Raw genomic sequence first — 20,955 nt, 5'->3', positions numbered from 1 at the left:
AATCGCAGCGCCCGCCGGCCAGCGGCCGGCCAATGCGGCGGGGGGGGGGGGCGGGCCGGCTGGCCGCAGGGGTTGCTGGGAAGGGGAGCGGCGGAGCGGTGTGCAGTTTGTTCCGTGGGGCCGCGGAGTGGGGCGCGATGCCGGAGCGCGACAGTGAGTGGGGTGGGGGACGGGGGACGCCGCGGAGGGGGAGCGATTCGGGACACCCCGGGGCGTCCGACCCTTGGGTGCGGGATACCGCGACGGTCGGGGTGGCGGGGGAGCGGCCCTGGGCAGTGTAGGCCGGCACTGGGCTGCGGCGGGGGTGGGGAAGTGCCCCCCACGGGGGAAGGGAAGAAGTGCCCCCCACGGGGGAAGGGAAGAAGTGCCCCCACGGGGGACGCGGGCACAGCCCCAGCCTGCTGAGAGGAACAGCCCTCCAGGGGGAGAGGGGTTTGGTGACAGCCTTAGGAGGGAGGGGACCTCCCGGGCTGGGGGGGGGGGCAGCGCAGGGGGTGAGGGAGTGCTCGGGGGGGACGTAGGGACAAAGAGGGGGTGTGTTTGGAGGTAAAGCTCAACGCGGGGGATTGACACTGGGACACGCTCTGGGAGTGCGGCAGCAGAGCGTCTCTGGGGGCGGAGGGGATGCAAGGACAGCCCCGGGAGGTGGGGGGACAGCACACCCCCAGGGGAGGCACTGGAACAGACACCGAGAGGGCGGTGGGGTTGGGGGCACAGCAAGGCGTCACGGTGGACAGTGACGGCGGGACCCTGTCACGCACCCCGGGGTGTCAGCAGCCTGGGCTGGGCAGAGTTGCGGAGTGGTGGGTGACCGCTGCTCCCTCCCCTGCCCCTGAGCAGGGATGGGGCTGGGAGGATTGTGCTGAGGGTTGGAGGAGGGTTGAAGCCACGCAGGCAGACTGAGTGCTCTTTTCTCTCCTGTCCACCAGATGAACCGTTCTCCAACCCCCTGGCCCCTGATGGCCACGACGTGGACGACTCGCACTCCTTCCACCAGTGAGTGTGACACTGGAGTACTGAGTGACTGGTGCAACGCAGCCTTTGGGCTCCCTCCAGAGGGGTCCCATGTCTGACTCCATCTCCCAGGACGTGCTGGCAAACCCTCTGCCTCCTCAGAAGTCAGCAGGTTGCCAAAGCTCATTGGGGGGATGACAGTGTCTGTTTCCTCTCTTCCTTGCAGGTCCAAGCTGACCAATGAAGACTTCAGAAAGCTTCTCATGACCCCACGGGCTGCGCCAACATCTGCGCCACCATCCAAATCTCGCCACCATGAGTGAGTAGGGCTCAATTTCATAGGACGGGGGGACAAAGCATGTCCGCTTTCCCTCTGAGGCTCCGTTCCTGCCTGACTCTCTCCCCCTGCACTTTGCAGTGGAGTATCTAAAGGGGCTTTTGCTAATGAATGTGTGCCTTGGTTTTAGCTGGGATAGAGTTAATTTTCTTTCTAGCAGCTGGTACAGTGCTGTGTTTTGGATTTAGTGTTACCAACATTATTGTAACACACAGATGTTTTAGTTGTTGCTAAGTAGGGCTTATCTTAAGTCAAGGATTTTTCAGTTTCCCATGCTGACAGCAAGCAGGTGCACAGGAAGCTGGGAGGGAGCCTGGTCAGGGTCCGCTGACCCAAACTAGCCAAAGGGATATTCTATACCATAGAATGTCGTGTTCAGTATATAAACTGGGGGGAGTTGCCTGGGAGGGGTAGATGGCTGCTCAGGCACCAGTCAGCAGGTTGTGAGGAATTTTATTGTGCATCCCTCGTCTTCTCTTGGGTCTTATTTCTCTCTCTTTTTGTTATATTACTTCTCATTATAATAATTATAGTTTTAAAATTATTATTACTACTACTATATTTTAGTTCAGTTTAGTTAATAAACTGTTCTTATCTCAGCCCATGAGTTTTACACTTTCTCGATTCTTCTCCCCATCCCACTGGGAGCAGGAAGGAGTGAGCAAGCGGCTGCGTGCTGCTTAGGTGCTGGCTTGGGTTAAACCACAACTGTGTGCAGACAGGGCCCAAGGAGCAGAACTCAGCCTTCCTTTGTGCTTGGTCCATGCAGGTTGAACGTGTGTGTTAAGTGGAGAAAGAGGTGGGTCAGGACTGCTGTAAATAACAGAGCAAGTCTTGCGTGACTGTTAAACATTGGGCAGGAGGCAAATTTAATTTTTCTTCTGTGAAGATCAGTGCTTTCCCCCCTTCACCCTGCTGACAGAGTGGAATTAGGGAGAAATGGGACTGTACTGTTCCCATCTTTGATCGTCATGGTGCTCTGCTGTGTCTGAGGGACTGTTCTGTCTAGCTGCCTGTGTTTGTGTGGCTCTGCAGACTGTACATGTGATTTCTCACCCTTTTCCAGGATGCCCCGGGAGTACAACGAAGATGAAGACCCAGCTGCTCGCAGGAGAAAGAAGAAAAGGTAAAAGGGGAAAGCGATGCACTGGGACTTGTCTTCATACATCTCATCCCTCACATGGAAGCAGCTTCTGAGCTCTTGGGCTAGTAAAGAGGACCTTGAGTGGTCTGGATTATTTTGGGGCTTTGGAGCTAAGCGGAGTGAGGAGAGTTCAGAGTGTGTGACTGTCACTGCTTGTGGGAACAGATGTGGTAGGGTGGCAGCAGGATGAACGTGAAGCTTCATCTCTGGAAGAAGCAGGAAAAGCTCTGTGGATGCCTGGCAGAGCAAGGCAGTGGTGGGACGTCTGCACTGGTGAGTGTGTCTTTTCGGGGCACATCTGCACAGCAGGACTGCAGTTGACCCCTTCCATTTGGAAGGGAAGACTGAGCTTCTCTTCATCCTCAGTACAGCAGTTTCATCTTCTCTGGTGTCCTCCAGGCATGTTGTGTCCCGTGGTGCTTTAGTACATTTGTGAGGAAGGAATTGGGAGCAGAACAAGCACGTGTGGGGCCTTGGGAGCTGTTACCTGATGGGTGCATCAACAGTGCGCTTGTGTCACTAACACTGAGCTGTTTTTCCAACCCTAGCTATTATGCAAAGCTGCGTCAGCAGGAGATAGAGCGTGAGAGGGAGCTGGCTGAGAAGTACAGGGATCGAGCCAAGGAGAGGAGAGATGGTGTGAACAAGGACTACGAGGAAACAGAACTGATCAGCACAACTGCCAACTACAGGGCTGTGGGGCCAACTGCAGAGGCGTACGTGGGTCTGTGGCATGGCCTTGTCTTGCCAGTCTGCTCCAGAGGGGCTGTCTCGTAACCGGCTCCATTTTTGTTGCACAGGGATAAATCCGCTGCAGAGAAGAGGAGACAGTTGATCCAGGAGTCCAAGTTCTTGGGTGGTGACATGGAGCACACTCACTTGGTAAAAGGTCTGGACTTTGCGCTGTTGCAGAAGGTGAGCACAGATAGCACCGTGCTGCTCTTCTACCCCATCCGCTCCCGCAGGCAGGCAGAGAGGGTGGGAAGAGAGTGCTAGTTGCTACTTACGAGCGCTTCAATCTTTTCAGCGTGGATTTCTTTTTCTTGGAGAGATTTATGAAGGGTTGGGGAGCTGGTGGAAGTGGGCTTGCTGATTGTGATGGGCATCAGTGTCATGGATTGGTCTGTAATGCACAGATTTACTCTGTGTGCAGGTACGTGCTGAGATTGCCAGCAAGGAGAAGGAGGAGGAGGAAATGATGGAGAAGCCCCAGAAAGAAACTAAGTGAGTAGTTGAGGATTTTGCGCTCCTGAGTGCAGCTCCCTTCCAGAAAGGAGAATGCAGAGGAGACATATGCTTAGCAAAATACTTACTTTTTTTTTGTTTCTGTTCAGGAAAGATGAGGATCCTGAGAACAAAATTGAATTTAAGACCCGACTGGGTAAGACTGTGTAGATGTGGCTGCTCCCCACCTTGTGCTGTGCCATGAATGTGGGAGAAACCCTGGAGGCTGAATGGAGGAATTAAAACCTTTAGTCATTGGAGGGGGAGAGTCTGAGGTGTAGGCATCCTGAATTTGAGGGCTGAAGGAAGTGTGTCTCTCAGGAGATGATTCTGATGTTTCTGATAGACTGAATGTACTTCACTATGGGCTTGTCCCTTGCTCCCGTGAGAGCAGCTCTCCCACATGTTTTCTTCCCTTCCAGGTCGCAACATCTACCGCATTCTGTTCAAGAACAAGGCCTACGAGCGGAATGAGCTGTTCCTGCCGGGGAGGATGGCCTATGTGGTAGATCTGGACGACGAGTATGCCGACACCGATATCCCGACCACGCTGATCCGGAGCAAGGCCGACTGCCCCACCATGGAGGTACGCAGCTGGCGTCTGGGTTGCTTGACTGCATTGCTCCTGGCCAGAGCAGGTCTTGCCAGGAGGGGTTCCCTGTCAAGGGAGTCGGATGCTTCCTCGGGGATTTCTCTTTCAGGCACAGACCACGCTGACCACCAATGACATTGTCATCAGCAAACTGACGCAGATCCTCTCCTACCTCAGGCAAGGGACCCGCAACAAGAAGCTTAAGAAGAAAGACAAAGGTAGGAGCTGAAGGGAACCAGGTATTAGGACTTAATGTTTGAAGCATATCCCAAGAGAATGAGATGTGTATTGGTTTGCTGCATTCCCCTGTGCCGTGAGGCAGTGGATTTAGAGGACAGTGACCTCCTATAGCTGGCTGCTGAGGAATTATAGCTGCCAGGGTGCCTTGTGCTGCTCCTCTTCCTGGTTAAGGTCTAGTTCCTTGGGGAAATGTCCCCTGTTGGGGAGGGACAAAACGACTTCCTGAGGGGGCTAGATGTGATGTGGTAACCAAAGAGGAAGTCAGGACATCCTCCAGGCTTGGCAACATGACTGGGGACAGGGAAACAGCGCAGGTGGCGGCGTGGGCAATGTGCCTCTCACTGTGGTTGTGTTCCTGCAGGGAAGCTGGATGAGAAGAAGCCCCCTGAAGCTGATATGAAGTAAGTGCCTCCCTGCCCACAGGCTGTGGGGTCACAGCTCTCTGCCTTAAGGAATGTCTTTTTGGCCCACCATGTTTGGAGGGGGTTGGGTTTTAGCGCTTCTGGAGTTAGCTGCCTGTTTGGACCTGCAGCTTGTAGGATAAGGCTGGATGCAAGGTCTGGTTTTGATTCCAGGCTTGAGGCAGGCAAGGTCTCTCTCTTGTCCTGGGCCACAAGAAGCAGGCCCAGGCAGCAGAAGTTCAGCGATGCCTCTGACAGATGTAGAAGCCAGTTCTAGCAGGCATCCTTAGCGCTCGGCGTGGTGCTACATGCTCCTTTATTAGGTTCCAATTCAAAGGGAGGTGGTTGTGGCCTCTTCTCTTGAAGCATCTGTAACTTCAGGCTCTTTTTCACTTTTAGCATCTTTGAAGACATTGGAGATTATGTGCCCTCCACTGCGAAGATGCCACGGGAGAAGGAGCGGGAGAGGTACCGTGAGAGGGAGCGTGACAGGGACCGGGAGCGTGACAGGGACCGGGAGCGGGACCGAGAGCGGGAGCGGGACCGGGACCGGGAGCGGGAGGAGGAAAAGAAGAGGCACAGCTACTTTGAGAAGCCCAAGGCTGATGATGAGGTGAGCTTCTGCTTGTGAAGTCTGGACAGTCCCACCTGATCTCTGCTCTTTGGGGAGTGCGGTTGCGGAGTTAGTGGGGTCACCCTGGTGGCTTTGGGTGTCTCTGGTCATGCTCCCACATGTGCCAGTGTTCAGCTCTTGCTGAGCTGTGTCCCTCCAGCCAGGGGCTGCTGAGTGACTGTGTGTGCTTGTCCCCTTCTTCAGCAAGTAATGCAGGACTAGCATGAGCCAGTAGCTCTGGTTCAGCTCTGTGTGCTTGGCACAAAGAGTCTTAAAGTGAGCTGCAAGTCATGCAGCACCGTCACTTGCCTGCTTTCAGCCTTCCCAGGTGACATGGTATCTCTCCCTCTTCTTTGCAGCCCACAGACATCGACAAAGGTGAGCCAAGTGGTGTGGACATTTGAATGAGGCTGGCTGTTTGAGCGGAGCTGTATGGGGTTGCAGATTTCAGAACTGCTTGGCTTGCTGGCCTGCCTGAGCTCCCTGTTCTCCCAGAGACTGCTAAGACGGAGAGAATTGCCTGCCATGAGGGTTTTGGGTGAAGACTCTTGTGCCTGCAGGCTGCTGCATGCCAGCCTGGGTTGAATGTGTCTACAGATCCTTCCCTGGCAGCAGACCAGCTCAAACAACCTTATACTGGCTATAAACTTAGGAGGATTCAGGGTCTCCTAGGATCAGCCTGACCCTGTCTGTTCTCAGACTGGTTTGCTGCTCCTTGGTGTTTTCCTGGCTTCTCCTACCTCATATGCAGCCTGTTCTTTTGCCTGTTACCCTGTCCCAATTAATTGGTTGGGCAGAAGAGGGCTCTGCCTGGCACCATGTGCATTGTAATGAGCTGTTCCTCCCACAAAACTCAGCCTGCTGCTCTCTTTACCCCAGGTCCTGGCTCAGCCAAGGAGCTCATCAAGTCCATCAATGAGAAGTTTGCTGGAGCTGCTGGCTGGGAAGGAACAGAGTCATATCCTTTACTGGCTGTGCCAGCCTGGCTCACTGTGGAGCCGGGCTTTCTTTGCAGTCAGACCTTGCCCCCCAGGCATGTCTGTGTGGCTCTCCTTCCTCACTCGGGGGAGAGCTCTTCCTCCTGTAGCAAGGTTTAGGTGGCATTTCTCTGCTGCTCATACACCATATATAAGCTCTTCAGCCTCCAGTTCAGATGTGTTAGGGCAGGAGATGGCTCTTTGGCTGGCTATGCTCAGCCCTTAGCTGTAAGGCTACATGGTGGTGCTTTCCTTGACGGTTGTCACATTGAAGAAGCCGGAAGACAAGAAGCAGCTGGGGGACTTCTTCGGCATGTCAAACAGCTACGCCGAGTGCTACCCTGCTACGTAAGGAAGCAGCAAAGAGCTGTGTTGGGAGCAGGGTGTGCCGAGGGGCTGCTGTTCTCTGGCAGCAAGAACTTGAACATCAGCCCCGTTACTTGTTGGGAGGAGCGGGCCCGGCTTTGTCTGGGGTTGCAACCTACTATTAAAATGCTCCCCGAGTCCTTTGTTCTGACAGACCCGGCCTATTTTTTAGCTGGTCTCTGCTATATATGTCTACCAGAGTCTGCTGCCCCTCAGTGCCAGGGAGAGGCTGAGGTGGCTGGGAGTCTGCTGGGTTCCCCAGTAGTTCATGTGCTCGTTGAGCTCTGGCTGCAGAGCAGTCCCTCAGTAGAAGAGGAACAGCTTTCAGCCTGTAGAGTCATCTTAGGAGCATTTATGGGCTTGGATGCCCTTCTGGTAAAGCTCACCTGCAGGGCTTGGACTTGGAGGAACTTTTCTCTGGTATAGGAACTGCGTGTGTTTGGTCTGAGACCATGAGAGATGGCTTCTACCAGCCTGGCTCTGAGGTCCTGAGCCTTGTCCCGTGGACCCGCTCCAAACCCTTTGCTTGTTCTTCTTTACAGAATGGATGATATGGCTGTGGACAGCGATGAAGAGGTGGACTACAGCAAAATGGATCAGGTATGTCGTCACCAGCTTTTAGGATCAGCCAACAAACTAGGGGTCAGTCAGTGTAGGCTGAGAGGATCCCACTGGATAGGAGTAAGCTTGTGCAGAGGGGTTGAACGCCCTGGAGCTGGGTGTTGAAGATGTTTTGGCATTTGCTGATCTGCTGTGTGCCTGGGTCTGGGCAGGATCTATTGTCCCAGGTCGCAAACAAGCGACTCCCTGGCACTTCAACCAAGAGGTGCTGGGGAGGTGTGCTAGTCTGTCTCAACTTCCTCTTCCACAGAATCTCCTTGTTTGGGGCTTCCTGGGGAGGGGATCTCAGAGCCAAGGCCAGATTGAGTGTAGAAGCCCATTGAACTGGGGCTGATGAGGCTGAGATCCTGCCTGGGCATGCGGGGCTGCGTGCGGAGCCGTGGTCAGCGTCAACTGTGGAGCTGCTCTCAGGAGTTTTTTTTCACTGCAGGGTAACAAGAAAGGACCTCTGGGCCGCTGGGACTTTGACACCCAGGAGGAGTACAGCGAATACATGAACAACAAAGAGGCTCTGCCCAAGTGAGTGTAGCTGTTGTGCAGGGCTGAGCAAGGATTCTGAGTAGGGGTGGCCATGCTGGCCAAACCTGGGTCCAGTGGGGGCTTAAAGCAAGAAGGGTGTTCCTGGGTGAAGGACCCAAGGAGGAGCTGTGGATCCTGGGCCTGGTGGTTTGTCTTTGCTCCTAGTATCACTGTTGAGGTCTCCTGCCGAGCTGCTGCTTTCAGAGGCCCAAGCCAGCTCGGGAGTACAGGCTCATGGCTGGGGCAGATGTGTCTGTTCACCCAACACACTGGATCCCCTGCGAGCGCTGAGCTCTTGTCTTGCTCCTTCCCCAGGGCAGCCTTCCAGTATGGGATCAAGATGTCTGAGGGACGCAAAACCCGACGCTTCAAGGAGACAAATGACAAGGCAGAGCTGGACCGGCAGTGGAAGAAGATCAGTGCAGTGAGTGCTCAGTGCTGGGGTATCATGTTTAGGCTGCGAGCTGCCAGCGTAGCCCAGTAGAGTTCCCACCTAGTCCTGCCCTCGCTGTCCTAGTCATGGCTCTTTGGTCCGACCCATGCCCTGGCAGCCAGGCACAGCCTGTGTGCACATGCAGCAGGGTTGGCTTCTAGAAGCTGGATTTGCTCCTCGCATCAGCCAGATATTTTGGACTTTGGGACTGCAGAGGCATCTGGAGTTGCATTTGGAACTGTTGCCCTGGGAGCAGTCCCAAATGGGGGCTTTTTGCTCCAGGCTCTGCAGCAGATGAATGTGTCCAAAACTGGCAGCTTGGAGCCATTCAGAGGGGCTTGGAGGGGACGAGGCACCTTAGCAGCTCCCTGTTTAACCAGCAGAACTGGGGGATTGTCCTGGGAAGGTGAGCTGGCGTGAGCGCTCCAGGGGTACGGGATGGGATAGAGGAAGGTGAGAACAAATGGTCTTTGGCCAAAATGAAGCAGAGGGGGAAAAGGCCAAGCTCCTCCAGAGATCAGGCAGCTGGTGGACAACTTTATCTTACTTCAGCATGCTCTGGCCTGGCTGCAGCTCTCCCCAGGTGTATCTTGCACCCGACCACCCCTCTGCTGCAGTTGTGGGCAGCCAGCTACCCTGAGGGTAACGGAACTTTGTGTTTTTTCTGCAGATCATCGAGAAGAGGAAGAAGTTGGAGGCTGATGGGTTAGTACAGTTGTCTCTGCTCTTGGGTCAGCCACAGGGCAGTGCTGGCGCCTGGCTGTCTCCTGCCACCTCACCCAGGGGCTGCAGTGGGCAAAGACCTCCCTGACATGGATCGGGAAGGAGAACAAAGGACATTTGGTGCCCTCAGGGTGCTCCTGCCCTGCTGAGCTCAGCAGAGCCTGCAGGGCAACTCTCCCCTGGGCCGTGGGCAGGTGCTGAGCAGACCCCGGGACCGTGTTGTGGCTCTACCTTGACCAAACAGTTCTGTCCTGTCCACCTGGATGCTCTAAGGAGCTCTTGGGTCCCTCCCACTGTTCTGTGGGGTGAAGCAGCGGACCTTGGAGGGGAGGGTGATGGAGCTCTGTATCCTCACTGCTGTCCTGACTCTCTGTCTCTTCCAGGGTTGAGGTGAAGCGTCCCAAGTACTGATGCCTCCAGTATCTTCTCCTCCAGCTCCTGGAACCCTGGCCTGCTGGATGCTTCCTGGAGCTTGCTGGTGTGCTCTTCTTGTCCTCACACCGTCCACTTTCCGCGTGGGGGCAGGTTGTATGTCCCCCCCCAGCCTTGGACTGTGCTGAGGCTCTCCCCTCCAGTGTTTGCTGTATAGCCTGTGATGTGTAAATGGTGTAGCCGTAATAAAACTATTCAGTTTTCCTGAACAGCTGTTTGTGCGGGCTGGGCTCAGAGGGGTGAGGCCGCGGTGGTGCAAATGAGGGAGCCCGGGGGGGTTCCCGCTGCTGAACATTTTTTGAAGCAGGAGACAAAAATCAATAAATAAATTAAAATGGGGCGGCCGGCGTGAGTCCCAGCAACGTACACGCGGGATCGAACCCCTCGCGCGGCGAGACGCAACGCGTTCGTGAAACACCGCTGTAACCGTAGCCCCCCCCCACACACGCGTGACGCGCGACGGGAGGGCGGCCCCACGCAAATGAAGGGGGCGGTGCTCTGCAAACGAGCCCGGCGCCTGCGCCCAGCGGGCAGCCGCCATGGCGGCGCCGGGGGAGGTGAGCACGCGTGGGGGGCTGCGCGGCCCCGGCCCCGCCGGCTCCCGGCCCCACGACCCCGCAATTCCCCCAGGAGCGCTCGGAGCCGCGGCTGCGGGAGACCCCCGAGGACATCTGCTTCGAGGCGACGGCCAACGCCATCGCCCTGCACCCCGCCCGGCCACTGCTGGCGGCGGGGGACGTGGACGGCGACGTCTACTTGTGAGTGGGGTCGTGGGGAGGGGTCCCGCGCGTAGGAGCCTCCGGGCACCGGCCGTCGGGGCTCCGCGGGCCCTGGCGAGCCCGACCCGGTGCCGGCAGGTACTCGTACTCCTGCACCGAGGGGGAGAACCGGCAGCTCTGGTCATCGGGGCATCACCTCAAGTCGTGCCGGGACGTGGGCTTCTCCCAGGACGGGCAGAGTGAGTGCGGGGTGTGGGAGGTGGTGGCGGGGGGATGCCGGGGCTCGGGGGGCGCTGACACGGCTCTCCAGAGCTTTTCACCGTGTCCAAGGACAAGTCCATCCACGTCCTGACGGTGGAGGAGGGACGGCTGGAAACGCGCTTCCCCAAGGCCCACGGGTAGGTCTGCACCCGCAGCTCCCCCTGGGCAGCGGCTGCTGCAGCAGCCGGAGCGTCGCCTCGGGAGCCCGTGGTGTGAGCTGTGACGGTGTCGGTGTCGCTGCAGCTCGGCCCTTAACTGCGTGCTGCCCATCGACAACCACGTCTTTGCCACGGGCGACGACGGTGGGGCACTGAAGGTGTGGGACCTGCGCAAGGAGGATGCCATCTTGGAGGCCCGTGAGCAGGAGGAGTACATCAGCGCGATGGCCGTGGACGGTAACGGGAAGATCCTGCTGACCACCAGGTACTGGGGGCTTGGGCTCCCCCCGTGCCCACGCGGAGCCTTCCCGTAAGGCGGGGGGGAAGTGTGCCCTGCGCCGTGGTCCCGTGCTCGCAACAACGCTCCTTCCGTCTCCCGCAGTGGTGATGGCACCCTCGGCGTCTTCAACGTGAAGAGGCGGCGCTTTGAGCTGCTCTCAGAGCCACAGAACGGGGACCTGACGTCTGTCGTGCTGCTGAAGGTCGGCCGCGGGCCCTGCCGCGAGCAGGATCCTGCAGATCCCTCTCCACACCCGGAGTTTCTTGTTCTGCCTCTGCCTTACTGTCCTCCATTTTGCCTAGAGAGGGAGGAAGGTGGCATGTGGCTCCAGCGAAGGCACCATCTACCTCTTCAACTGGGATGGCTTCGGGGCCGCCAGCGACCGCTTTGCTCTGAGGGCTGAGTCCGTTGACTGCATGGTCCCCGTCACGGACAGCATCGTATGCGTGGGGTCCCTGGACGGAGTCATCAGGTCAGGGGGGCGTGGGGTGGGAAGGGTGCGGGGTGACACCAGGTTAGGAACAAGGGAGGAGGAGGGCAAGGGCTGGTGGTGGATCGGGGCAAGGTCTTCACCCTGTCCCCTGTCCCCAGGGCGGTGAACGTCCTGCCGAACCGGGTGCTGGGCTGCGTGGGGCAGCACGTTGGGGAGCCCATCGAGCAGCTGGCGCTGGCCCCGGGCGGGCAGCTGCTGGCCAGCTGCGCCCACGACCAGAAGGTGAAGTTCTGGGACGTCTCGGCCCTGGCGGGGCTGGTGGTGGACGACTACCGGAAGAAGAAGAAGAAGGGGGGCCCGCTGCGGGCCCTCAGCGGCAAGGCGGCGGGCAGCGGGGAGGACTTCTTCGCCGATCTGCGGGACGAGGCCGGGCCGGGGCCGGCGACAGGGAGCGACAGCGACGGCGACAGCAGCGACTGAGGGGCGGGGCCGCGCCCGGGGGGGTGTGGCTCTGGGGGGGGGCGGTGCCTCGGTAGCGGGGGAGGTGGGGTCTGATTGGCTCCCAGGGCTGCCACTCAGGCTGGGATGCAGGCGGCTTCTTAAAGGGGCGGGGCGGGGCGGAGGGTGGCCTGAGAGGGGGTCGCTGCGCGGTGGGTCCCTCGCGCCCGCGGTGGGGGGGGGGCGGTGGCCCAGGAGGGAGGAGCCCGGGGGTGGCCCCGGGATTGGGGGGGGGCGGTGGGGGCGGTGGGAGGGGGTTGTGTCTCTGACAGGAGAGGGGTCGGGAGCAGGGGGGGGGCCCTGGTATGGGGGGGTTCCTTGTTGGGGAGGGCTTGGCTCGGGTCCCTAGAGAGAGAGGGACTGGGCAGGGGGTCGTGACTGAGGGTCTCTGGTATGTGGGGGGTTCGGGGGTGGGGGGACATGGCTGAGGGTCCCTGGTGGAGGAGTTTGGGGGGGTCGTGACCGAGGATCCCGGGGGGGTGGGCCAGGAGGGGGGTGGCTCTGGGATATGGGGGTGCATGGCTGGGGGTCCCTGGGGGGTATACGGCCCTGGGAGGGGGAGTGGAAGTGGTGTGGGTGTGGCTGAGGCTGGGGTTTGATGGTGTATTTGGGGGTGCTGGGATGGGGGGGTGGGGGTTGAGGCAGGGCATTGCTCAGGGCGGGGGATTACATGGTGTCTTGGGGGATCTGGCCTGGGCAAACAGGTCCCTCCCTTTCCTGGGGGTCTGCCCGGCCCCCGCTGCGCCTGCACCACTGTCCAAGCAGGTGCGTTAATTAGCCTTTTGTTAATTAATTTAGACATCAGCTCTACTACAAATAAACCCAGTGCCTTTCAGTTCATAGTGCCTTGTGCTGATGGTCTGGCTCACCCCAACTTGCCTGGCTCCCCTGGTCACATTCAGGACCTGCCCGCAGGGCACTGGGTGGGGATGGGTGGTTGCGGTGGGGACAGCACCCTGTGCCTGGGTGTCATGACTTGCATTAGGAGGGAGCCGGGGTCCTTCCACACCGCTACGAGTGGCCAAGGATGCCTGGCTTGGCAGGGTGGCTGGTGGCCAGGGGCCAAACCCTGCCCTCCCCCCTTCCCTCACAGCCCAGCCCTGGGTGGCATCGACCTTCCTGATCCAGCAAGGGCTGGGTGGTTGACCCACGTGGAGAAGAGCACGGTGCTGGTCTGAGCAGTGAGAGCATCCAGCGGCTCTTCAATGCCAACACCAAGTCCAACCTGTCCTGGTGCAAGGCAGGGACCCCGGGAGACCATGGGTTAGGGGGTGGCAGAAGGTGGCCTATATGTATCTTGCCGGTGACCACCAGGCAGCATGGACCAGGAGAAAGGGGAGTGCAGAGCTGCAGTGTTCCCATGCCATCTCGTGACCCCCCTACATCCTGTTGAGGTCCCTCTGACCTGAAGACATCACTGTCCTCCTTGGTGGCAATGAGACACCTGAGGGGCAAAAGCCCATTGAAACCATCAGCATCGCCTACGTGTACTGGGTGCCCAAAACCCAACACGTGGTCCTTCACACTGGGGTGTGCACCCATCCCCCAGCTGGCACATGAGATGCAACTGAGGGTCCCACACAGTGCCCTTGCCCGGGCTGCCATCACATTTGTGGCTCAGAGGATCAGGAGCACCAATTCCACCAGCGTCCTGGATGAAGTGACCGGGTTCAGTGCCATCAGCATGGACCAGCACATCACCAACCACCTTCTCAAGGTTAGTGTGGGTGGGTCCTGCACCCTCCGTCCCTGTCAGTGTCCCATCTGGGGCCCACATGCTGTGCTCAGGCTGTCCCTGCTGCTTTGTCCCAGGAAGCACAGGGAAGGTCCCTGGGTCCACACCAGTATCCGGGCTGGGACACCATCTAGCCTGGTGGGACAGATCTACCTGGCAACAGGCTTTGTCCACTATCATCCCTGGAGACCCTTGGGGTTGTTCCAGCCTCTCACATGCCTCTGGGTGCTAGGGAGGGAGGGGGGGGGGGGGCTTGCAGTGTCAGTGTCCCTAAGGGAACTTGTGGTGTCCCCAGTTGGCACTGTCTGGACATGGTGCTCTCTGCCAGCACAGGTTTGTGGGGAGACGCTTTTCCAGAGAGATGTCCTCAACCTGGTCTGTCTCCGAGGCTCAACGAGTGTCAGTGACACTGCTCCACTGCCTGCACTGGTGCCTGCCTCTTCAACACCATCACAGCCAAGAAAAGCATGCTGCTGGTCTTCACCTTCTGACTGGACATGGGGAGACACAAGGTACTGACTGGGCAGAGTTGGGGAGGAACAGTGGAGCTGGACCGTTCACCTGCCTGCAGTCATTCTTCAGTCACATATGTGATGAAGGGCCTGATCTCTGCAGCTCTACCTCAGGGCAGGAGGATTTACAGGCCGGGCCTCAGTGCAGCTCAGCTTTCCCTCTTGGCCCGGGGAGTCGTCCAGCATCCCCGTCAGCACCGGCTGGACAGGGGCACCCACCCGCACTTACGGCCTCGGGGTGACAAATGAGCAGATCGCACAGACCATCACCTCAGCGGAGGGGTAGGGCCGGTGCACACCGGGGGTGGCCAGGACCACAAGCCACAGGTACTCCCCAGTGTCAAAGCTCAGAGGAGGTCCCTGGTGCCATCCCAGGCCTGGCAGTTGTGTCCCTGGGAGCAGAACGCTGCTGCCACTCTGCTGGTTTCCCTCTTGCCTGGTTTCCATTGCCCATCCCTGCTGCACCTGGAAGAACAGGCTGGATTTGGTGTTGGCACTGAAGATCTGCTGGATGCTCTCTTCCTGAGCCCTTGCTCAGCCTGGGCTGTGTTGCTCCAGACCCCTGCAAAACCTGTGGCAACACCCATGCCAGCATCTCCTGCACTGGTCCATCTGCACATCGCTTTCAAGGTAAGATGTTCCAGCCGTGGCCATGGCAGCAGAAGGACTCAATGCCCTTGGGGCCAGTCCTTCCAGACATTCGCTCTGCTCATTCCCTTCCCCTGTGGGGCTGCTTGTTCCTCACCCTTCAGCTTTAATCTGTTCCACGCTCTCTACCTCCACAACTACCTCCATGCAGGTGCCCACCAGGATTTCCCATTGGCAAAGCCCCTTGGCCCCTGCAGACCGGGGCTGCTCGGAGCCCCAGTTCCCACCCTTGGCAGCTCCCCTCGAGTGTTTTTCCAGGAGCTGGACTATGAGCAAATCTACTGGGCCATGCCGGTGCCCCCAGGCTCGTGGTGGCTTGTGCTATAGATGGAGCCCGGCAGCCAGAGGATCAGGCAGCACTGCACCTTCACTAACACTAGCACCATCACCCAGCTGGACATCCAGGTTGCTCCCATGAAGATGAAGCAATGATGTTTATGTAGCTACATCTTAAGATAGCTGTGAAGCTGTGGTGCATCCGTATGCGGTGGGTGCTGCTGACTATGGATGCAGATGGCTGGACTTCCCAGGGAGGGGGATTCCCTCTCTCCAGGGAGCTCACCGAGGCTGGGTTTGTGTCTCTCGTTCCAGACTGTGCTAATAAAAAGACTTGGCTGCTTTGGGAGCTGGGGTGACCCTTCTTCCAGCCCTGCTCCTGGGCAATCAGACACCCATGTGGTCCCGAGCCGCACCAAGCCTGCAACATATCCCCAGGGCCAGCACAGCCCCTGAGACCCTTGGCATGCCTTTAAATGTTACTGGTAGACATCTGAAGGGAACAGAATGGCCTGTGGAGGTCCCAGAGCAGGGTGTCACAAGAGAAGACACATTGCACTGCAGGTGCTTTAATGAGAAACACTCTGAAGGCAAGAAAATTCACCGGAAGGCTCTTGCGGGTGCAGAGGGATGCTGAGGGTCTTTAGTGTACATCAGAAAGGATACGCAGACCTCCAGGGTGTACAAAAAGACACTTCATACCACCTGAGGGTGCACCAAAAGGCTCTTGGAGGATTCCCCCTGGGGGTCTCCAAAAGGAATGAGGATATATGTACTTGGGTGCTGCCCAAGGGACTCAGTGGGTCCAGATGCACATCAGAAGGTACTGGTAGAGCAGAAGCAGAGATAGGTGTGCAGGGACATTTGAGGTGCACCAAATGGGCTCAGAGGCCCACAGGCCACACCTGAAAGCTCTGGGAGGATTTTGGGGCACCACAAAAGGCACTGGTTCATCAGTGTTGAACAGAGAATGGCTGTTGGAGGACACCTGAAGGTGCTTCAGCGTCTTCTGGTGCTGCACTGCAAGGCACCCGGGCAGCATAGAAAGGCACATGGAGTCCCCCTAGGTCACAAGGTGCTCAGGACCATCACGAGCATGGAAAGACCCCTGGGGGCTAACAGCAAGGTACCAGGGTCCTTTGCCCAGAAGAGAGTAGCAGAGCCCTGTCCTGAAATGCACTCGGAAGCCTGCAATGCTCATCAGAAGCCACTTTTAGACTGCTGGGCACACTGAAAGGCACTTGGAAGCCCCAGAGAAGAGCATAAAGGTGCTACGATGTCCCAGAGGTGCACCCGAAGGCACTCAGGCCACTAGGGGCTCATCAAGAGGTACGTGGAGGAGCCTGGGGCATACCAAAAGGCAGTGAGAAAGTGTGAAGTTTGAACACAAAGCTCTGGGTGCCAGGAACCGCTGCTTCCCACAGGATCAAACGCTGCTTTCAGCAGGCTCTGGGTCCAGAGCCTGGAGGCTACAGGATGGATTCAAGTCTCACCGTGTCCCTTATCCTGCCACTGGAGAAGACAGGCTTCCTGGTGTGGGGGGAGAGCACCAAGGTGGCACTGGACAGGCAGAGAGCTGAGAATGAGGGAGCAAAAGACAACATGACGCAGCCCATGCTTTCCAGGCTATTTTAATACCAAGTGAACAGAACGTGGCTGGACCTCCTGGTCCCGAGGAATCATTCATAGACAGCCAGTAACCCTATGGCTGCTTCCTCGCAGCGCAACCAACCCTGCACCTCCCGGAGCCCACAGACGCTCCCCTCCTTAAAAAGCAGCTCCATCAGCTCACGGAACGTTCCCCATTCACCGGAACAGTCCCTGTGTGTGGCCTTGTCCTCACCTGAGGCTGTTCCTCAGGAACCAGGCATGCTAGTGGAGGACAGCCCGTCCCCCAGTGACCCAGGCAGCTCCCAGTGTCACCCCCACCTCCCCAGCCGATGCCGGCAGTCTCTCCACACAGCTGCTGCTTCTCCCAAGACCTGCACCGGGCCCCTCCACTGCAGCAGGGCAACACAAACCAACTTAAAAGAAGTCAAACTGGGCAAGTAAACTTACACCCCACCACCAAACAAAACTGTCCCCAAGGGCCCGGCTAGGACAGGGCAGCTGTCACAGACCAGGCCAGCAGCCCTATACTCCAGAGCTGGCTCTCAAAACAAACCCGAACAAACTCAAACTCAAAGCAGAGCTGGAACGGGACGAGGTCCCCAGCGGGGCTCGCACACCGCCCCCGCGGCCAGGGGCACCGAGGCTGGCAGCTCAGGTTCAACTCCTGGTTCAGGCCGAACGGCCGCCTATGTCAGCTGGCACCCTGCAGCAGAGAGGAAAGCGTCAGGCTCTGTGTGGTGCTGCAGGGAGCAGCCCCCCAAACCCTCCTCCCTTTGCATCCTCTGCTTCCAACCCAGAATCCCACCCGGAGCTCAGAGCCACCGAGGTCACACCTGGCAGGGGGGTGACAGTGTTTCAGCCTTGCCTGCCGGGCTGGGTCCCCCCATACACTAGAAGCACCTACAGCTCCACACTCCCAGGAGATGCTCCGAGACGTTGGGAAAGGCAGAGGTTTGGCACCAACGCCGTGCGAGGACTCACCTAGCATCCGGAGAACCTGCAGTGCCACTGCAACCTTCGCCTCCTCATGCCCGCTCCTGCCTGGCCCATCCTGCTGGACCCACGTGAACCCACTGAAGGGCACGGGGCACCCTGGGATCACCACCCGGCACCAGAACCGCAGCCACCCGTTGGGGTTTGCCTGGATGCACTTGGTGAGAAACAGGGGTGTCCCCAGGCGCTGCCTCTGGCACAGGGTGTTCAGGTGGTCCAGCACGTTGCACAGCACTGGAGACAGGGGCACCTGCTTGGGCACCCTCAAGCACTTGCCCCCTTGCACCTGGCTGCATGATGGCTTCTCCTTGCACAACTGCAGTTTCTGCTTCAGATTGGGGTTCAGCCAGGCCACTCTCTTCTCCATTCCACCAAGCCTCAAGTTCCCTAGGAGAGACCGGCAGCAGCTGGCAGGGGATGCTCACACACCAACCCTCCAGTATCACTCCATCCCACCCGATCCTGTCCCCCAGCATCTGGTGCAGTGACCCCCCGGGTGGTTTGGCACTGACCCACATCATCCTTTCCCCCTTCCTCCACAACCCCTCACGCAGTCACAGGGCAGTTGCTTCCCCATCTCCTTTTGCTACTTGGTGGGCTCGAGGCTGCAAAGCTCCGGGGATTTTAGGGGCAGCCTGCCTTTAGGGACAGGTGCAAAGACGTCAAAGCCAAAAGCTTCTCAGTTGGGGTAGAAACAGGTATAAATCAGGACTTTGGAGGTTCTGGCTGGACGTCTGGGAAACATGTCCCACCGGAGGGCAATGCAGTTGTGGGCCGGGGCACTGAGAGGCAGGGCATCTCCAGCAGGAGGGTTTAATAACTTGGTCAAAGTTCTGGATGCCCTGGACTGGTACTGGTGATGCTCCTGCTCTGAGCAGGCACCTGCCTGAAGACGTCCAGCAGCCCCTTTACCCAAACATCACTAGGTCAGCACAAAGACTGCTGAGGATCAGCAATCTGGCCTCCCACAGGACACAGGGAGAGAACAAGGGATGCCTCAAGGTTGAAGTCACCTTGCAGCTAAGTCTGGAGATGGGATCAGTCCTTCCTTAGAGACATCAGGAAGCGCGTCCCAAGCAGCATCCCACAGCACCCAGGCCTCCCACTTACCTTCCATGAGGGTTTTCTTGGCCATGGCAGCAGCCTGGTGCGAGCTGTATTTCAGCACAGCAAGCTGGGCCCGTTTCTGGCAGGGGCTGGCATAGAGGGTGACGCTGTGGACCCCCTCTGTGACCCGCCGCAGCATGGCTTCCAGCTCCTTCTGGCTCATCGAGGTGGCCAGGCCATCCAGGCTCAGCTCACACTTCTCCGTGCTCTTGCACACCACGATGGCACAGCCCTCCCGCACCTCGAAGTTGTTGAAGGCAGCGATGGCCTCCTTGGCTCCACGCCGGTTGCTGTACTTGGCATAGGCGAAGCCCCGGTTGAGCCCACTGAAAGTCATCATGAGGCGAAACTCGTAGAGCTTTCCCACGCTCTGGAAGAGTGGGATGAGCGCGTTCTCGTACATGTCCTGCGGCAGCTTCCCGATGAACACCTCTGTGCCGGCGAGCGGGGGGCTGCCCACCCAGCCTGCAGACACACAGTGACACGGTGCCCGCGAGTGAGACCCCCCCGCGCCTGCCAGGCGCCCTGCGTGCTGTGCTCCCAGGGCACTGCGGCGCCGAGATGCTCCTCTCACCTACCTGGGGGGGGGCCACCGTATCGCCTCTGCCCGTTGATCTGCACCAAGTCGGTGCCGGTTTCCTTTGCCCAGGCAAGCAGGGCCATCTTATTGGCTTGGTTGATACTGTTGGTCCACGTCTGAGGAGGGAGAGGACATCGGTGCTTGTCTGGGCAAAGAGTTTCCAACTTCTCAACTGGAAGAATCCCAACCCCATGAAGCAACGGCATGGCCTAGCACCAGCCAGCATGTGGAGCAACAAATGCTGAACCCCTCTGGCCTCAGGAAACCTGAGGAGCCTCTCAACACTCCGCATCCAACGGACTACCCTGCCCACTGTCCGAGCCTGCTCCACATGACTAAGTCCAGCAACTTTAGTAAAGCATAAGGACACCAACAGTTCCCCTGTGGGTGCCTGAAAGGGCTTTGTAAAACACAGGCAGCAGCTCGCTGGCACTGCAAGAAGCTGCTGGAGCACAGAGCCAAAGCAGCCCATGAGATCCCAGGCAGGCTGTGACCCCCAAGACAACCAACTTTCTTCTACCAGCATCTCCTCAGGCTTCTAAGGCCATCAAGGAAGATCTGACGACCATCCAGGTGGCAACATCATTAGGTTTTAGCTCATTAAGGCCTCTGAAACTGCACACCGAGTGGGACTAGCCCTAGCTCAGGCTAAACGCAATTTGGCTGCACCTTCACCTCGTCCACCTCCAGGTGCATCACCAGGTGGTGGCACCTTTCGAGCTCCAAGGGGCTTCATCTTTCCTCAAGCCCAGGAACCGCTTTGGGACGAAGGTGAGGAGCCATATAGGGGAAACCTCTGCAGAGCGGGTTCAGAAAGACCGGCGGTGCGCGCCTCAGAGCCTCCTGCCGCGGTTCTGCAGCCCCCGGGGCTGGGGACGGGGGGGGACGGGGGGTGCAGGGTGGTTCCAGGGCTCTCGGAGCGGCGGGACCTGCCTCCTCCCCGGCGGAGCCCGACTGACCCCGCCGCTTCGGGCCCCGCGAGGCCCCAGCTCACCCACCGGGGAGGGACGGGCTGGGCTGGGCCCGGGGCGCCAGGGGCGGGAGGGGGGCAACGCACCGGGACCAGTGTCGGGGGCTCCTGTCCCCGCCCGAGGGCTCCCCGGGCTCCCCGGGCTCCCCCCCGCCTCCACCACCACTACCCCTCCCCGGGAAGGGAAGCACCGAGGCGAACCGTTGCCCCGGCCCCGGCCCCGGCCCCGGCCCCCGCCGCCCACCTCCGCCTCCATCGCCGCCCGCTCCGCGCTCTGGAAAGTTCCAGCGGGGCCGCTCCGCCCATCGCGCCGCGGCTGCCCCGCCCCGGGCGGGCCCGTGGGCAGCGACACCTCCCCACCCACCCAGCGCTCCGCCTTCCCACGCGAGAAAGCCGGGGGGCGCGGGTTTTTATAAAAAAAAAAAAAACCCTAGCTGGTGTGGGGCGCGAAGGGAGCTGGGGACGGAGGGCACCCCTCATCACCCCCAGGAGGCCGGGGGAACCGGTTTCACCCGTGTCTGGGACGTGGGGAGCCCACAGCGGGCTGCTTGGGCCCCCTCGGTGGGGGCTTTGCCCTGCACATAGTGCACGGAGAGGG

General features: G+C 58.9%; 3 protein-coding genes and 1 long non-coding RNA gene across 6 annotated transcripts; 3 read left to right on the top strand and 1 right to left on the bottom strand.

Annotated features, from left to right (window-relative positions):
* The first annotated feature begins 65 nt into the window (after positions 1 to 65).
* Positions 66 to 9,785, top strand: IK (IK cytokine). Of its 2 annotated transcripts, XM_042790381.1 has the most exons (21): positions 66 to 153; positions 930 to 996; positions 1,181 to 1,273; positions 2,358 to 2,417; positions 2,984 to 3,151; positions 3,236 to 3,350; positions 3,589 to 3,659; positions 3,770 to 3,816; positions 4,082 to 4,245; positions 4,361 to 4,469; positions 4,853 to 4,892; positions 5,292 to 5,505; positions 5,865 to 5,883; positions 6,385 to 6,463; positions 6,750 to 6,830; positions 7,391 to 7,448; positions 7,900 to 7,988; positions 8,304 to 8,412; positions 8,704 to 8,827; positions 9,092 to 9,126; positions 9,528 to 9,785. In XM_042790381.1, the coding sequence occupies exons 1-20, from the start codon at positions 138 to 140 to the stop codon at positions 9,121 to 9,123; spliced, it is 1,755 nt and encodes a 584-aa protein (XP_042646315.1). In that variant the 5' UTR covers positions 66 to 137; the 3' UTR covers positions 9,124 to 9,126; positions 9,528 to 9,785. The 2 variants fall into 2 exon arrangements, with proteins under 2 accessions (XP_042646315.1, XP_042646316.1); XM_042790382.1 differs by lacking the exon at positions 8,704 to 8,827.
* A 246-nt stretch (positions 9,786 to 10,031) lies between these two features.
* Positions 10,032 to 12,040, top strand: WDR55 (WD repeat domain 55). 2 transcript variants are annotated; one of them, XM_042790173.1, is made up of 8 exons: positions 10,032 to 10,133; positions 10,207 to 10,334; positions 10,434 to 10,534; positions 10,606 to 10,693; positions 10,800 to 10,979; positions 11,097 to 11,196; positions 11,297 to 11,434; positions 11,586 to 12,040. In XM_042790173.1, exons 1-8 carry the CDS (start codon positions 10,116 to 10,118, stop codon positions 11,961 to 11,963), a joined length of 1,131 nt encoding a protein of 376 aa, XP_042646107.1. In that variant the 5' UTR covers positions 10,032 to 10,115; the 3' UTR covers positions 11,964 to 12,040. The 2 variants fall into 2 exon arrangements, with proteins under 2 accessions (XP_042646107.1, XP_042646108.1); XM_042790174.1 differs by having other exon boundaries at positions 11,297 to 11,466; positions 11,586 to 11,963.
* Positions 12,041 to 13,996: 1,956 nt separating this feature from the next.
* LOC116960616 lies at positions 13,997 to 15,421 on the top strand. Its single transcript, XR_004406479.2, has 3 exons — positions 13,997 to 14,172; positions 14,276 to 14,802; positions 14,972 to 15,421. It is a non-coding gene; the product is annotated as an uncharacterized LOC116960616 (long non-coding RNA).
* A 1,290-nt stretch (positions 15,422 to 16,711) lies between these two features.
* Positions 16,712 to 20,628, bottom strand: DND1 (DND microRNA-mediated repression inhibitor 1). Its single transcript, XM_042789944.1, has 5 exons — positions 20,602 to 20,628; positions 19,386 to 19,503; positions 18,811 to 19,272; positions 17,689 to 18,087; positions 16,712 to 17,410 (listed from the first exon to the last, which is right to left on the bottom strand). Exons 1-5 carry the CDS (start codon positions 20,611 to 20,613, stop codon positions 17,394 to 17,396), a joined length of 1,008 nt encoding a protein of 335 aa, XP_042645878.1. The 5' UTR covers positions 20,614 to 20,628; the 3' UTR covers positions 16,712 to 17,393.
* Between the last annotated feature and the right edge of the window lie 327 nt (positions 20,629 to 20,955).

The sequence above is a fragment of the Tyto alba genome, unplaced genomic scaffold, assembly GCF_018691265.1.
Source record: "Tyto alba isolate M040663 unplaced genomic scaffold, T.alba_DEE_v4.0 Super-Scaffold_17, whole genome shotgun sequence".
Classification (NCBI taxonomy): domain Eukaryota; kingdom Metazoa; phylum Chordata; class Aves; order Strigiformes; family Tytonidae; genus Tyto; species Tyto alba.
The sequence above is the reverse complement of the archived record's forward strand: the minus strand, read 5'-3'. Positions and strand labels throughout refer to the sequence as shown.

Excerpts from the sequence above, each read along its gene's own strand:
- IK (XM_042790381.1), top strand. Across the intron at positions 6,831-7,390 it reads GCCGAGTGCTACCCTGCTAC|AATGGATGATATGGCTGTGG; the intron begins GTAAGGAAGCAG and ends TCTTCTTTACAG. Across the intron at positions 7,989-8,303 it reads AACAAAGAGGCTCTGCCCAA|GGCAGCCTTCCAGTATGGGA; the intron begins GTGAGTGTAGCT and ends CTCCTTCCCCAG.
- DND1 (XM_042789944.1), bottom strand. Across the intron at positions 19,273-19,385 it reads ATACGGTGGCCCCCCCCCAG|GCTGGGTGGGCAGCCCCCCG; the intron begins GTAGGTGAGAGG and ends GTGTGTCTGCAG. Across the intron at positions 18,088-18,810 it reads CAAGAAAACCCTCATGGAAG|GGAACTTGAGGCTTGGTGGA; the intron begins GTAAGTGGGAGG and ends GGTCTCTCCTAG.
- WDR55 (XM_042790173.1), top strand. Across the intron at positions 10,335-10,433 it reads GTGGACGGCGACGTCTACTT|GTACTCGTACTCCTGCACCG; the intron begins GTGAGTGGGGTC and ends CGGTGCCGGCAG. Across the intron at positions 10,980-11,096 it reads AAGATCCTGCTGACCACCAG|TGGTGATGGCACCCTCGGCG; the intron begins GTACTGGGGGCT and ends CGTCTCCCGCAG.